Genomic DNA, 15,728 nt, shown 5'->3' with positions numbered 1-15,728 from the left:
TCTCTGGTTTATTTTTTTCTTGTGCTTATCTCCATCTGGTGTATATTCTTTTTCTGTTTTTTTTTTTTTTTTTTTTTTTTGCTGCATCAACTAGAATGTAAAATCCATGAGAACAGGGACTTTTTTTCTGTTTGTTGTTGTTGTTTGTTGTTGTTGTTCTCCGCTGGGTCCCCAGAGTTTAGAACAGTGCTTGACATAACGATGTTGTCAGAAAATGTTGAATGATGGCTGAATTATGAACTCATATATGTTGGATCCAAACAAAAGTCAACCAAAGCTTCTTAGAGATAGAAAGGCTAAGTCCAAAGGTAGACCTTAGGTTGATTGAATATACTGACATATTTGCTGAATGTACTGATCAGAGTGGAAGTTGTCAGCTTTGGCCCAGCAAAAGAGGTGAATCTATTCTAAGCAGCAGACCTTGACCAAAGCTAGCACTGACAGGTGCCCCAGTAGCTGACCATCTGTTCTGCCCTGAGGCAGGCTGTTAGCTCCGAGTCACACAGCTCACTCGCTGTCTTCTGACTCTGGGCCTGCTTTCCCACCTCACATCTCTATAGAGAGAACACCAACTAGAGAGTCTGGGGTCCAGTCTTTTCAGCAGGGGCTCATTTCACTGTTCCGGGCTGCATGCTGTCCTGTTTTAGGTGGGCTTCTCACACAGAGGTCTGCAGCGAGAGGATGTTCTAGCCAAAGGACATAAAGAGTTTGGCCCTAGGCCGTGGCATCTCACTAACAGTGGACAGATTGCCACTCTGGTCTTATACATCAGTCTCTGAGCTTGGTTAATGTGAGTCTTTCTTAAATTTCTAAAACCTTATCCACCTGGGCCTCCAAGGCTCAGGATCAGGCTCTGACCTTAAGCTCCTTGCTAGGGCAGGGATGCTCCTTGTGAGGCCTCTCAAAAGTAGCCATCTGACCCTCCCCAGGCTGCAGATGCCAAAGCTGTTTAAATAACCAAAGACTCTTTTTCTTCTTCTTCTTGGGTCACTGCAAAGGTAAGCAACTTGTGCAAGATTGGGTCCCCAAATCTAGCATGGCAGAGTATCTCTTTGACAAACATGCCCTGGAAGACAGTGATGAGAGCTCACCCTTAGGCTGGTTTCTCTGTGGCCCACTGGCATGGCTGCCCTGGTCACAACACATGTTGGGGTTACCTTTACCTTGTCTGTAAGTCGTACCAGCGCATCCACTTAAGTTCATTCATTTGTACCATTTCTTCAAATAGACTAATTTGGTTCCCTACCCACCCCCCAAAAAGATCCCCCAGACTTTTCTCTGCAGAAACACATTCATGAGAGAAATTTTACGTGGAGAGGTCGGCAAACATCCTGTTACTGTCTGCATTTCTTTCTCTGTGACCCTTATTGATTTTGGTTTTGTGTATGTCTTTTCCGCATTGCTTTGGCTCCCTCCATAAAATATAATAACTTCTAAATTATATGCACATTTCCCCCCAAAATATTTCCTATTCTTAATCCTCTAGAAGCCACCCTGAGTCTCAAGGAAATGGGATAGCATGAGTGTTTGTGTGGTGTTAGTAGTTCTGAGGGGTTTGGAGAGGCCCCATTGGTGGGGGACAGCAGCGCCACTGTGCACCAGCCCCTCTGGGGACTGTTTTCTGCCATAATCAGGTGTCCAAGGCCCTATCTTCTGGCTACAAGACAGAGCAGAGAAGCCCCAGGTGTTGTACTGGGCTGATTTCTGCCATAATCCTCTTTTAATCAATAGGCTGGCCCTTGGCCTTTGCTCCTAGAGCTGCAACTTGATGAAATCCAGTGGGTCCCCTTCCTGCATTCAGGCTTGGTGCAGGGAGGTCCCAAAGCCACCTCCCCTGCCAGTGAGCCGCGCTTTGCCACAGGATGGCTTCAGCCAGTCTCCAGGGAAAGAACACATTTCTGACCAGTTGCAACGGAAGTATTTTTCAGTTGTAGAAGTCATATATCTTTTTAATAAATGGGAAAGTCTTAACAGTACAAACCCAAACCAGCTTCAGACTCTTTCATCATTATGGACAGATTCCTGCTGGGTTAGCATTAGTAGAAATGAAGAAGTCAGAGGAAGGGCTCTTCTGAGAGGCATCCTTTGTCCATTGACAGGAACAATACAGACATTTAGAGCTTCTGGAAGCGGCTTTGAAGATCATCTTGGACCTGCTCATGGCAGGATGATCAAATATGCTTCCTGGTTTAGACTGTTTTCTGCTTGCACCTATCCTGAGGTCTCTGGGGCACTTCTTCCTACTGATGCCTTGGGGAATCCCTTTGCATTTTTAGTATAAGGAGGTGGGAAGAGGGGAGCAGGGGTGAGAGAACAGAGGTGAGGTTGTGTACTTGCAACATACGGATGTCTGATCAGGGCTGGTCTCCCTTCCGACTCCCATAATACAGGGACATATGTATGTATTATGTAAGTATCTATCCAGACTTGAAGGAATTGGCCTGTGCAATTGTGGAGGCTGGCAAGTCCAAAGTATGCAGGGTGGGCCAGCAGGCTGGAGACAGGGAGGAGGTGATGCTGGTTCAAGTCCAAAGGCCACCTGCTGGCGGATTTCCCTCTTCTTTAAGGGAGGTCAGTCTTTTTCCATTAAAGCATTCAACTGATTAGGTGAGGCTTACCCACATGATGAAGCGTAATCTGCTTTATTCAGGGCTTACTGATTTAAATGTTGATCTCATCTTTAAAACATAAATATCTAGAATAATCTTTGACCAAATATCTGGGTACCATGACCTAGCCAGGTTGTCAAGATTAACCATCACAGGTCCTCTCCCAGTGGCTATCCAGACCAGTGACTTCTCAGTGAAGCCTCCACATTTACTGTGTGTCTGCCCAGTTCAGCTTCAGCCCATTCCACTGAAAGCAGGACAGGGCATATATGAAGAGTGGCAGTCTAGTAAGAACTTAACTTGTTTGTATACCTTGATTGATTTTAGGAGTTTGAGATCGCAACGACCTTTTAGTTTGCTTTAAAATTATTTCTCTAAAAATACTCCATTAGAGAAGGAGGGGAAAAAATCATTTGGGGTTAAGTGCTATCTGTTCATAGCTATGCAGTGATTCCTGTTGTATTCTGTCAATAAAGAGGAAAGAAATGAGTGTGAAATTTTTTGTAGATTCCCTAAAAACACATATTAGGCATACTTTTCACCTTCTTAAAGAATTTGTTACATCTTATCAGAGACAAACTACCCAGCAAAGTGACAGGCATCGAAGTGACTGAAATCATTAAGGACACTTCCAAGTGACAGCATGTTGGGTTTTGGACTCTCCAGTTTCAAAGAACTGAGTAATTACTGAGATCAGCCTATTGCAATCCTGAAAACCTGACAGATGTGGGATAGAAATCTTTTCTTCGTGAACACACTTGCTAGAAGCAGTGAGCAGGGGCACCAGAATTTTAGAAACCGCAATGAAAAAATAGAGAAACATAAATATAATAGAAAAGCCAAAGGTTGATAGTAAGAGGGTAAGCAGGAAATGGTAAAAATTTTATTAGAGAGCAGAAATAGAATGTCTTTCACAGGAATATAATTTGCTGTGGCCTGAATTCAGCCTGTCTACTAGAGCAATCATGCATATGATACTATGTGATTATGATAAAACTTTAAAGTCCTAATCTTTTGTTTTAATAATGTCAGTTTAAGGAGAAAACTTTGTATCTGTTTTAACATTAAAAGTATCAAATTGAGAGTTTTTCTCTTCAACAGCTTGGATCAAAGCTTTATAGCCCCTATTAAAGAATATTGTTAAATGCTTGTGATTCCTGGATAGATAAACGTTTGACACATAAAATTGTGATTTAGAGCAGAGTTCCCAGATGTATCTTTTCGTTCATAGCCTCTGGCACTATTTTTTTTTTAACTTAAAGGAAATAAAGATTATTTAGTTGTCTTATTTTTTTCATTTTTAATATGAAGAAACACTGATAATGTGAACAGGCTTTGTGAGTATAGAATTACCTATATAAAAGGCATATAGGTTGTGTTCTAGCCCAAACTGTTAACAATAGGGAAAAGTCATGGGATTGTTTTGTTATTAAATTTAGGTAAGAATGGAAACATGATTCCTTTACTGAATAAATATTTATTGACTTTATGTACTAGACACCATTGTAGGTGCTATGGATTTAGCAGTCAGCAAGATTCTGCCCAGAACTTTCACTGTAGTGAAACTTATCAAACATTCCTGGACACCCCACCTTACTAGGGAAGACAGATGAGGAGATTCACAGTCTCTTGTTTTTAATTATGTAAACCGATTGTAGAGGCCTGAAAATGTATTTTTCCATCAACTGCTTTATTCTTCCAAACAGCCTTTTTCCCTGCATTAACAATGCTTTTTTATTGCCTAAGTAGCCTGGTAAAGACTTAACAGAAATTGGTGAGGTTCACCTGCTTATCTTAAGAGTAGGTTACCATAAACATTGTGCCTTTTCTCATTAGGAAGAATGAAACTTTCATAATTCTACGAACATTGGCTAAACTCTTTCCCTGCTTCATTGAAATTATGTATTTATAGATTAGCTACTTGCACAGATTCCAGTGATTTTGTAGCAATCAAATTTAAAAATTTTGTACAGTGAGTTGTTTTCCTGGTGAAATGTGGATTCTTAGCGCATTAGTACTAGAAGAGACCTGAGAGGTCATCCAGTTGTATTGTTAACTTAGGGATGAAGACCCTGGAGCCCAGAGAAGGTAAGTGGTCAGTGATGGAGCAACTCAGTGAGGCCAGAGTGGCCATTGCTGGAGCCTTGGTCTCCTGACCACATTCCATGCTCATCCTGTGATGGGAGCTTCTCTGATTAAGCTTCTGGTCATTTATCACAGGTTACAGAACGCCCGGGAAAAGAAGAATTTTGTTCTCCTTCCTATACTCATTATGAAGTTCCTCCAACTTTCTATCGATCGGCCATGCTCCTTAAGCCCCAGTTGGGATTGGGTGCAATGTCCCGTTTACCATCTGCAAAGAGCAGGATCCTGATTGCGAGTCAGAGGTCCTCGGCGAGTGCCATCCACCCACCAGGACCCATCACAGCAGCTACCAGTCTCTACAGCTCCGATTCTGCGGGTAAGTGACCCAGCTGTTACTGCTTTTTCCTGTTGCACTTGTAAATAGTCATTCTCTAAAACGGCGGTAACTGTCTACTACATGAATGCCTCACCGTCTGAGAGGAGCCTTTTTCTGCTCTTGCATCTGACTGTCAATACAGATACTTGTCAAGACTCCTCCGTCAGCACCAGTCATCCTCTACGTTCCCTTTAAAAGGGTGACCATTACAACCACCTCCTCACTTTGTGCAATTTCTCCTTTCTCTGATACGGCCTGTAGACCAGGGGCCAGTGGAGTTTTTCTGTAAGGGGTCAGATAGTAAATATTTTAGGCTGTCTGGGCCATAATGGTCCGTGTAGTAACTACTTAGCATGAAAGCAGCTGCAGACAGTACATCAGCGAATGAGTGTGGCTGTGTTTCAGTACAGCTTAGTTCATAGAAACAGAGAGGGGGCTGGGTTTGGCCTGGGGGTTGTAGTTTGCCAGAGAGATCTCTCTACAGCCCAGCACTTACCATATCACTCTTCATCTGCTCACAAATCTGGACCACTCCATAATTGCTTATGAAAAGGCTCTGCTGCCTCTCCCAGCCCTGTCGTCCTGCTCTGCCATGGCTGGCCCGTGTCCCCTCCTGAGGTTCTCTGCACTGGCTTGTTTGCTGTCTCCAGTCTTCCGCTCCTGTGGTTTCCTCTGGGCTTTATGTATGATTTTATTATAGACATAATACATCCCCAGTGTAAAACATTTTGAACATAGAAAAATATGGAAAAGGAAGTAATAATACTTAACATATTTTTAACACCCAGCCAGAGTTATTGTTAGGGAGTTTTATCTTCCAGTGTGATTTTTTTTCTGTGCATTTTTTAATAGTTAAAATGATATTGAATGTGAGTTTTGTGTTTTTCTATTAACACATTGTAGACATTTCCTAGGTCATCCGTGTTTCAGAAATATTTTAATGGCAGCATAATAATTCTGTTTTGTTCACTTACTCATTTATTCAGCAAATTTTGGGTGGTTATTATGGGCCAGAAGTTGTAAATTAAAGACTGCAGCAGTGAACAAACCATAGAGCTCCTGTCTTTATGCGTCTTACGGTCTAATGGATGAAATAGACCAAAAAAGCAAAAAAACTGATACATAATTGTAAATATGAAAGCAAGGAGCACAGTGTTTTAAGAAATTACAGCCAGAAGAATTGTATGGATGGGACGGAGGCACTTCAGGCGCAGCCTCTTGAGGAAGTGGGAAGAATGGGAGAAGGTGGAGAATTGTGTCAGAGTTGATTGAGTCATTGCCCAATCACTGGCAGTTGAGTTCTGCTTACTCTACACTATTTTCAATAGTGTTGTGATTTGAGTCTTTGTGTATACTTATTTGTCTTCTTTCTTATGTTTTCTTAGGCTCGATCATTTGAAGTGTAATGATTGGATAAAGGATATCCAAACATTTTTTTAAAGCCAAGGAATTTTCTAGAAAATTTGTAACAATTATTTTCATACTAGTGTTTCTTGGAAGTGCTTCTTCTTACCATACCCTTCCTAGTGTTGAGTATTATCACTCCTCCACCTCCTATTATTATTATTATTATTATTATTATTATTGCATTTCTTTTATTATCAGTAGAAAGGAACTTTTTAAAACCTATTTTCCATTATATTACTTCATGAATTTTCATTTACTGAAGTAATTATTGATGAACAATAATTTTTAAAAAGATTTTATTTATTTATTTGACAGAGAGAGAGAGAGCAGGAACACAAATGGGGGGAGTGGGAGAGGGAGAAGCAGGCTTCCCGCCAAGCAGGGAGCCCGATGCGGGGCTCAATCCCAGGACCCTGGGATCATGACCTGAGCTGAAGGCAGATGCTTAATGACTGAGCCACCCAGGCGCCCCAATGAACAATAATTTTTAAATAGTTTTTCTTAATAGTTTTTTTTTGACAAGCAGTTCTATAAAAATCAAATTATTTTTGATGGTTCTCGTGATATATGTATATTGTGATGGACCTACATGTTATCAAAGCTGCTGCAAGGTAATTATGTGACTCAGTCCCTCATTCAAGAATTATTACTGAGGGACTGTTACATATCAGCACTGTTCTAGGTGTGGGGGGTAAAGCAGTGACAACAAACCAACAGACAAAAATCCTTGCCCCCATGGAGCTTGAATTTTAGTATGGGGGTAGCCTTTTTTGTTTTTGTTTTTGTTTTTAATATTTTATTTATTTATTTGAGAGAGAGAGAGAATGAGAGACAGAGAGCACGAGAGGGAAGAGGGTCAGAGGGAGAAGCAGACTCCCTGCCGAGCAGGGAGCCCGATGTGGGACTTGATCCCGGGACTCCAGGATCATGACCTGAGCCAAAGGCAGTCACTTAACCAACTGAGCCACCCAGGCGCCCAAGCCTTTTTTGTTTTTTAATGAGCAAATAAATTACATGGTGTGTTGGGAGAAATAACTAGTATTGAAGGAAATGAAACATAGAGGAGGAATATAGGACATCTGGGAAAGAAGGAAGGAGATTATGATTTTTAATAGGGTGGTTGGGAGGTCACCTTTAAACCAATCCCCCAGAGGAGGTGAGGCAGGGAACCACATGAATATCAGGGATGGAGCATCCAGGCAGAGGAAGGAGCCAGCGTACAGCCCCTGAAGTGGCAGGAAGGCCAGGAGGCTGGAGCAGAGTGAGCAGGGAGGTGGGAAGCGAGGAGGTTGGTGGGTGCGTGCATGTGTGTGTGTGTGTGTGTCTGTCTGTGTGTGTGTCAGGGAGGGGGGAATTACATAAGGCTTAAGAACCATTCTAAGGATTTGAATTTTCCTCTGAGTGAGAAAACCATTGGAGACTTTGGAGCCAGGGCAGCGTGATCTGGCTTTTGTGGACTCAGGATCCCTCTGAGTCTACGAGGACAGAGGATGAAGCAGGGGGAGCAGGCAAGAGGTGACGCAGTGTCCAGGTGGTGACGGGACACAGTGAGCAGGTAGAACACATCTGGGCTCCTGACTGACTGCATGTGGACTCTGAGAGAAAACGTGCAGTGCAAGGTAGACTGTCTCCTTAAGAATGGAGTTGCCACTCAGAGAGTAGTGGAGAACCTGGTTTAAAAGGGGAGAATAGTAGCTAACTCAGGACGTGTTGCGGTTGAAATGCCCTTAGCCATCCTATGGGATAAAGTGCTGCATCTAGGAGACCAGTGTTGAGAGGACAGGGCTGGCTGGAGATCTGAAAGTGTTAGTTGTTAGCAGATGGCTGGTCTTTAAAGCTATGATGTTCCCCTCCACTTGGCCACCATTCTCTCCGGCATGATTTCACCTTCACCAGTAACTTATAAATTTGATGTGGATTTGAATTACGAGTTTTGGAATAGCATGATGTAACAATAGTTAATAGTTTTACTTTGGAAAAACTATGAAATAGTTTTAATTTGGAAAAACTTAAAATTACTAAAAATGAACTTCATTGAGATTTATTTAACCGTAGTCAAGTTTTGTGTAATGAAAAGTCTTTAAGTGTATCCCACATGCATAAAAATACCACTACCCAGAAGAGGCAGGCAGTTCGAGCTCTTTCTGAGGATGACTTATTTGTGTTCACACATTTGTGATGAGGGTGACACTTCTTTAGAGATCAGCTCAGCCCCCAGAAGTACACATATATACATCCTCCACCCCTGCTCCTTCAAGACTCCCAACTATTTTTCTTGGGCTCCTGGGCATCTTAATTTAGAGAGATATATGTTCACGTGGGTAATCATTAGGGACCTAACAAAGCCTTGTGACAATGATTGGTTGTCACTCCTACAGGACACTGAGAATGTGAAATCCTTTCTTAATGCTGCTGGAAGGATCACCTGGCATAGGCTCTGAGACAGACAATGAGAAGTTCTTATTCCAGAGACTGGGGAGCTTTGGTGGGATGACTGTGCTCCCACTAGCCCTTCCCTGGACCCACGCCAGTGGCCCTTTGCTTGGTCTGCTTGGCTTATTCCAGGCAGCAGGCCCTTTCCCTTCTTAGGCAACTTTGCTAGAGTCCCCCAGGCTACCAGGACCTGCTCTGGCAAAACACCAGACTCATTTATCTCTTTTCTTTCTGCAGAAATCCTTCTATTTTTCTTCATGCTTTCCTAGGAGATATTACCTTTCTCCTCAAACACTATCACTTTTTAAATTTCATGAACATCCATTAAATGCAGAGCTAAAGTCGTTATCTGCCAAAAAACTACTAATAGCATCTCTTAACTTGAGAGGTAGGCGGGCTTAACTTTCAGACTCTCCCAGGAAATGAAGGGAAATAGCTGCATACCGTTCTTCTGGAGTAAAAAGGAAAAGAAAAAGCCAGACAGCTAGGATTCCATGTTAAAGCAGTCTGAAAGCTCACCTCCTGTCATGCACTCCTGTTGGCCACCTCTTGGAAGCAGTCTCTCATTTTGTTCCTTCCCTGAAAGAAATCTTCCAGCCAGGGAGAGACTAGGATTCACAGTGCTGTGGAGGAAAAGAAAACCTCATTCCTTTGCTCAGTAATCCCTGATTGCACATTTACTGTGAGTTAGCCCAAATCACAAAAGTAAATGTGGACAGATTGGGCTACATTAAAATTGACTTCTCTTTGTTTTGAAGCATTACAATTAAATCAGGAAGAAAAACATCAAGATTCCAATAGATTGACCATGAAAGGGCATAAACAATGAGCTTAGGGGCACCTGGGTAGCTCAGTCCTTTAAGCGGCCAACTCTTGGTTTCGGTTCATATCATGATCTCAGGTCCTGAGAAGGAGCCTTATGTCAGGCTCCATGCTCAGTGGGGAGTGTGCTTCAGGATTCTCTCTCCCTGTGCCTCTCCCCCTGCTTGTGCATGCGCACACGCTCTCTCTCTCTACAATAAAGAAATCTTAAACACACACACACACACACACACACAATATAACTGATAATTAAATACAAATCTAAAGATCCCAAATACATAATTCTGAAAATTCAAAACCTATGAAAACAAAAGGTTTTCATTTGATGCACTACCTGACCATAACCCTTCTCAATATTTGTATATCCATTCATACTGCTTCATGTGAATATCTATGCTTCTCACTGCAGAAGTGTTAATGGGGTTAAGGGGTGCTGCTGGAGAGTTATACAACACATGTTGTGTCTACCTTGAGTTAGGTACAATTGTTATTTTTGTATTAGAAGTGAAGGGAGTGAAACTTAAGTGAAATAACTTATGCCATGCAGCTTATAAAATATAGAGTGGAGATTTGACTTAAGACTGTCTCCGTGTTCATGTTCTTAACCCTCACGCTAGACCACATCATTGAACTGCCTGTGTTAAATCCTACTACACTGCAGTATCTTTACTTTATAAAACAAGGATAAGACCAGTGTTTGTGGATTTTCTGGCAAACCATGGTCCTTGGACTAGACAACTATTTTTGTAAATAAATTTTAATGGAACACAGCCACACCCATTTGCTCTCCTTTTGCTTATGGCTGCTTTCGGAGTTGGGTCATTGTAACAGAGACAAGGTATTGCCCAGAAGCCTAAAATGTTTACTGTCTGGCCCTTTAAGAAAAAAGTTTGTCGACACTTGCCTTATAATGCCAGTTACCATTTACAGTGATACCATTTAGACTGAAGAAGTATATGAATAAGTTTATAAGGTTTTGAAACTCTTTGCACAATGAAAGTCTAGGTCTGGGAGGCATGGTGAATTTAAATTTTATTAATGCATTTTATCAAAATCTATTTTCCAAGGACGTTCAGTGTTTTTTTGTTTGCTTGTTTTCTTCTCCCTGGAGGATTTAGCTGGCTCTGCATGAGGCAACAGGGACTATGGTGGAGTACTGATGCTGGGGAGGCCCTGAGAAGGCACAGTGGGGGTTTAGGGGACTGTAAACTTTAGAGTCTGAAGTTCATGCACCTCTGGAGAGCTCCAGGATCAAAGCTGTATGGATGTCAGCCTTACACATCCTTTGGCTTATATGCTTGGCAAAGTATCTAATGAAAGAACCGTTAGAGGAATCTCTAGGGCTATTCTCCTCTTTTCTTTTTCTTTCTTTCTTTTTTTCTCCTATCTCTTTTCAACACCTTTAGATTTCTTGAGATGACCTTAATTAAGATGGTGGAGTTAAGAAGTTTGACCATTTTCTTTTCTCACAAGTCTCCCCCCTCAAACACCAGGAGGATAATGTAGATACTGTCTTTAACAAATCTAGAAACATCTGTGAATCTAAACCGTAATAACTGAGGAGGGGCTGTCAAGTATGGAAAGCCCCTAAGGAAAATGCCTTTAGCTGCAGGTGGGGGACAGGTCAGTGCAGCCCACAGAGCAGGGTCTCACCCTGGGGAATCTGTGCTTGGAGTAATGGGGTGGGGTACATATGCAGGAGTCAGGAGTGTCCAAGGCCCCAGTTTTCACCACAGAACAGCAAGGAGGCAGGGCTAAATGAGAAAATAGACATCTTTACAGTCAGTCTGCAAGTTTGGGTGTCATGAGACTCTAAAATACAAGCAGCTCTACAGCTGCCAACCTTCTTTGTCTGGAGAGAAACAGGTTAAAAAAAGAGCCTGTGCTCACATGCACAACCTCAGAGAGCTAGACAGGAAGAACTCACCTTATGAGAAGATGAATGCACATTAAAATCCCCACTTGCCCTCATCCCCTCTCCTCTCCTCACGACCACACACTTACTGGGCCCTGGCTGTAGAGCCTGGATCCCTAGGGAACACAGAAAATATTTTCTTTCTCTGTTTATCTCCCTTCCTCTTATTATATTATTATCATTATTCTTCTTATTGCCATAATTAGGTGCCACATTCCACCTGTTCTGGCTCAAGACAAGCACAGAGCCTGGTTCTCTCCCTTAAGTAAGTGCTGGGACCCAGATGGACCAGTCTTGGTACAGTCATTTAAAGAAACTCATTTCCATTACCAAGAGAATAATAAGGCATTCTAGTCTATGCTTCTTATAATGCAAGTGATTCACTTCCTAACCATTTGAACAATCTCACTTCCTTTTTCTCTGCTTGTCTCTTCTATTCTATAACTCTTCTGGATCTCCCTTCTTTCCCCCCAACTCTTAGATATCTCCCAGGAATGCTCCCAGTCTCCCCAGTGCCCGCCCCAGTCATTGCCATCAGAATATTTTCAACTCCCCGTGCTGCATGTGCAGCCTCAACACTGCTGGACCCAAAGTAACTGCCAGGCCTTCCCTTCTGGTTCCACCCATGTCCTGGGGAAGGATGGGAAAGCTCTGGACTTTCCAACATTATTTCTTGAGAATCTTTGAATTTATGACATTTGTTTCTTTCTGCACTCTCACTCATCCTCTCATGAGGTGATGTCTTCCTGTCTAGCTGCTTGCACAAAAAGTGTTTTCCAAGCAGAAGAAACAACATATATGAAGGCCCTGAGATAGGAATGAGCTTGGCATGGTCAGAGATCAAAAATAAAGTCAGCATGGCTGGAGTAAGTGGGAGGTGACTAGCAGGTGAGAAGTTGGGAGATAGATGATGATCAGATCACACAGGGTTTTAGAGACCCTGGCAAGGAATTTGAGTTTGAACCCAAGTGTGATAAGTAGCCCCCAGAAGCTTTAAATCTGATCTGACTTATGGCCTATAAAGATCATCTTGGGGGACTCTAGAACAGAAGAGGTGAAACTAGAGTGGGAGACTAGTTAAGAGCTGATACACTTGTACAGATGTGAGATCCTGGTAGCTGGCATCAGAGAAGAAAAAAGGGATGGAATTGTTGGCATACATGTTGGAGATAGAGCCAGTAGGATTGGATATTGAGTGTGGGTGATGGGCAAAAAGTGGAGCCAATGAGGATTTCTAGAATTTTGGCTGGAGCAACTGGTAGATGGTGATGCCATCTATTAAGAGAGATTGACTAGGGGCACCTGGGTGGCTCAGTCATTAAGCGTCTGCCTTTGGCTCAGGTCATGATCCCAGGGTCCTGGGATCGAGCCCCACATCGGGATCCCTGCTCCGCGGGAAGCCTGCTTCTCCCTCTCCTACTCCCCCTGCTTGTGTTCCCTCTCTCACTGTCTCTCCCTGTCAAATAAATAAGTAAAATCTTAAAAAGAGAGAGAGAGCAAGTTTGACTAGCCAGGGAGGCAGTACAAAGAGTTTTGTTTTGGTGAAGCAGTCACGGAGGCAATTAGATATGTGAGTCAGAGTCTCCAGGAGAATTCAGCATTGAAGGTTAAAATTTGGGGTTCAGCAGATGCTACTGAAGTCACGGAAGTCAAGCCCATATTTGAAAGTAACCAGGAGAGTGGATCTTAAAAGTTCTCGTCATCAGAAAAATAATTGTAACTATGTATAGTGACAGATGTTAACTGGACTTAACTGTGGTGACCTTTTTGCAACACATACAAATACTGAATCAATATTATGTCAATTACACCTAAAAAAAAAAAAAGTCAAAGGAGTGTAGCTAGAGAACAATAGATATCCCAGAATGGGTCCCTGTATTCCAGCATTTGTAGAGTTCTAGGAAAGGAGAGTGGGAAGCAGCAGCCAGGGTAGAAAGTGGAAATCCAGGAGCATGTTTTGTCCTGAAAGCCAAGAGAAGACAATACATCAAAGAAGCAAGGAATGGTCAATAATTTTGATTGCCACTGAGGAACTGGGTAGTAAGAGGACAGAGAAGGGATGAGTGAATTTGACAATGTGGAAGTCATTGATTATCTTTACAAGAGCAATATACATGGAATAATGGGGACAAAGGCTGATGAGCCAGAGAGACAAAAGGAAGTTGACCCTCAAGTGTAGCCAGTTCATGCTTTTGGAATGTAAGAAACAAATAGCAGAAATGCTAGATGACACTTGCAGTTATTTCATGATTTGAGAGAATGAGAGTGATTTTTGATTTGTTCAGAGCTTCTGAAATATATTTGTGATAATTTGGAATGACTGTGCGCTAATGTGCAGAATTTCCCATAAAACTGCCTCTCTGTTGCATACGACCCAAACAGAGACAACACTGTCAGCTGACCTCCAATGTGTTATGGATCACAAAAAAAAAAAAAAAATCTATTAACTTTGCAGGTAATCGATACTTTTATTGCTGTCAATACACAAAATAGTATCTGGAGTCATTTTTAAGGTCTGTTTCCTCAGCTTTAAGAAAATCAAAATAGCTGTTCTAGAAAAGGAAGGCCTAGATAAGAAAGTTAAATGAAAATGGTCCAGACAAATGAGTAAAGCATCTGAATGCCATACTGCCACATTTCAGAAGGTAAATAAAAGTTAAGAAAGTGGAATGCCTGGGTGGCTCAGTCAGTGAAGCATCTGTCTTCGGCTCAGGTTGTGATCCTAGGGTCCTGGGATCGAGCCCCGCATTGGACTCCCTGCCCAGTGGGACGCCTGCTTCTCCCTTTCCCTGCTTCTCCCTCTCCCTTCCACTCCCCCTGCTTGTGCATGCTCTCTCTCTCTCTCTCTCTCTCTCTCTCTCTCTCTGACAAGGCTGTGGGGAGAAAAGTTACTCTGTCATGACTTAGTGAAAGGAATGGCTTGTTTTTAAGGCTGAGCTTGTATACAGAATTATTTTGATAACCTAAGGATAATGATGACAAAGATGATAATTACAACTCCAGAGTGATTATTATATAAAACAATATTTAATGTGCAAATTTATGAGGTAGGTTTGGTTGGTATTTTTTTTTTCGTTTTCTTCACTTTTCGTTTTCTTTTTGTGTTGTACAGATAAGGCTCAGGTGATTAACATTCACAAGGTCAAAATCTAGTAATTCAGAGTAATAGTACCCAAATTGAGATCTTTGTGAACAATTCACATTATTAATCCACAGGATGACAGAGCCTTACCATTCAGCTGCAACTAGAGAGCCCATTTCACTCTTTCCCCTGGGCAAATGCCAGGATCCAGTTTTGGGAGGTTTGCATGTCCAAGTTAATATAGCTTTATATACCTCTTATATACTTTTGTAACCACAGTGATGACACAAGAGTCTTTCCATTCACCCCGAAATTTCTCTTCTGCCCCTTACCAGATAATCCCCCCTCCTACTGCTGCACCCCACACAAATACTGGCCTGTTTTCTGTCATTGTAAATTATGTTTTTAGACTTTCCTATAAGTGGAATCACACAGTATGTACTTTTTGTATCTGTTACTCAGATTTTTGAGGTCCACCTGCGATGTTGCCTTTATCCATAGTTCATTCCTTTTCTTGCTGAGTATTGAATGTGGATGTGCCACAGTTTGATTATCCATTCACTTATTGATGGACTTTGTCAGTTCTTGTCTATAACAAATGAAAATACCATGAAAGTTCATATATGGATCTTTTTGTGGACATAGAGTTTCATTTCTCTTGAGCAAATACCTAGTAGTGGAATTACTGGTTTTTATAGTATGTCCAATTTTAAATGAAAATGTCAAACTGTTTTTCCAAAGTGGTTTTCCTATTTTACATTGCCATGAGGAGTCTATAAGAGTTCCAGTTGTTTCATATCCTCACCAGGATCTGGTATTGTTAGTCTTTTTAATATTTGCCATTCTAATAGGCATGCAGTTATAAAAAAACTGTTTGTTTTTAATTTGCTTTTCACTAATAACTAATGATGTTGGACATCTTTTAATGTTTTTGTTTGCATTCATATATCTTTTTTGGTGAAGTATTTGTTCAAATCCTTTGACATTTAAAAAATATAA

The 15,728-nt window shown here is 41.7% G+C and overlaps 1 protein-coding gene across 7 annotated transcripts in view; it reads left to right on the top strand.

Moving 5' to 3' along the window:
• MTUS2 (microtubule associated scaffold protein 2) overlaps positions 1-15,728 on the top strand; it is a 594,294-nt gene that overhangs the window by 212,268 nt on the left and 366,298 nt on the right. For all 7 annotated transcript variants that reach the window (XM_027590976.2, XM_027590979.2, XM_027590973.2 and 4 more), the window contains one exon: positions 4,830-5,070. In XM_027590976.2, the coding sequence (XP_027446777.1) occupies positions 4,830-5,070 (241 nt within the window). The remainder of the gene's footprint in view (positions 1-4,829; positions 5,071-15,728) is intronic.

Source organism: Zalophus californianus, chromosome 3 (genome assembly GCF_009762305.2).
Source record: "Zalophus californianus isolate mZalCal1 chromosome 3, mZalCal1.pri.v2, whole genome shotgun sequence".
Lineage (NCBI taxonomy): Eukaryota > Metazoa > Chordata > Mammalia > Carnivora > Otariidae > Zalophus > Zalophus californianus.
This window is presented reverse-complemented; position numbering and strand designations above follow the sequence as displayed.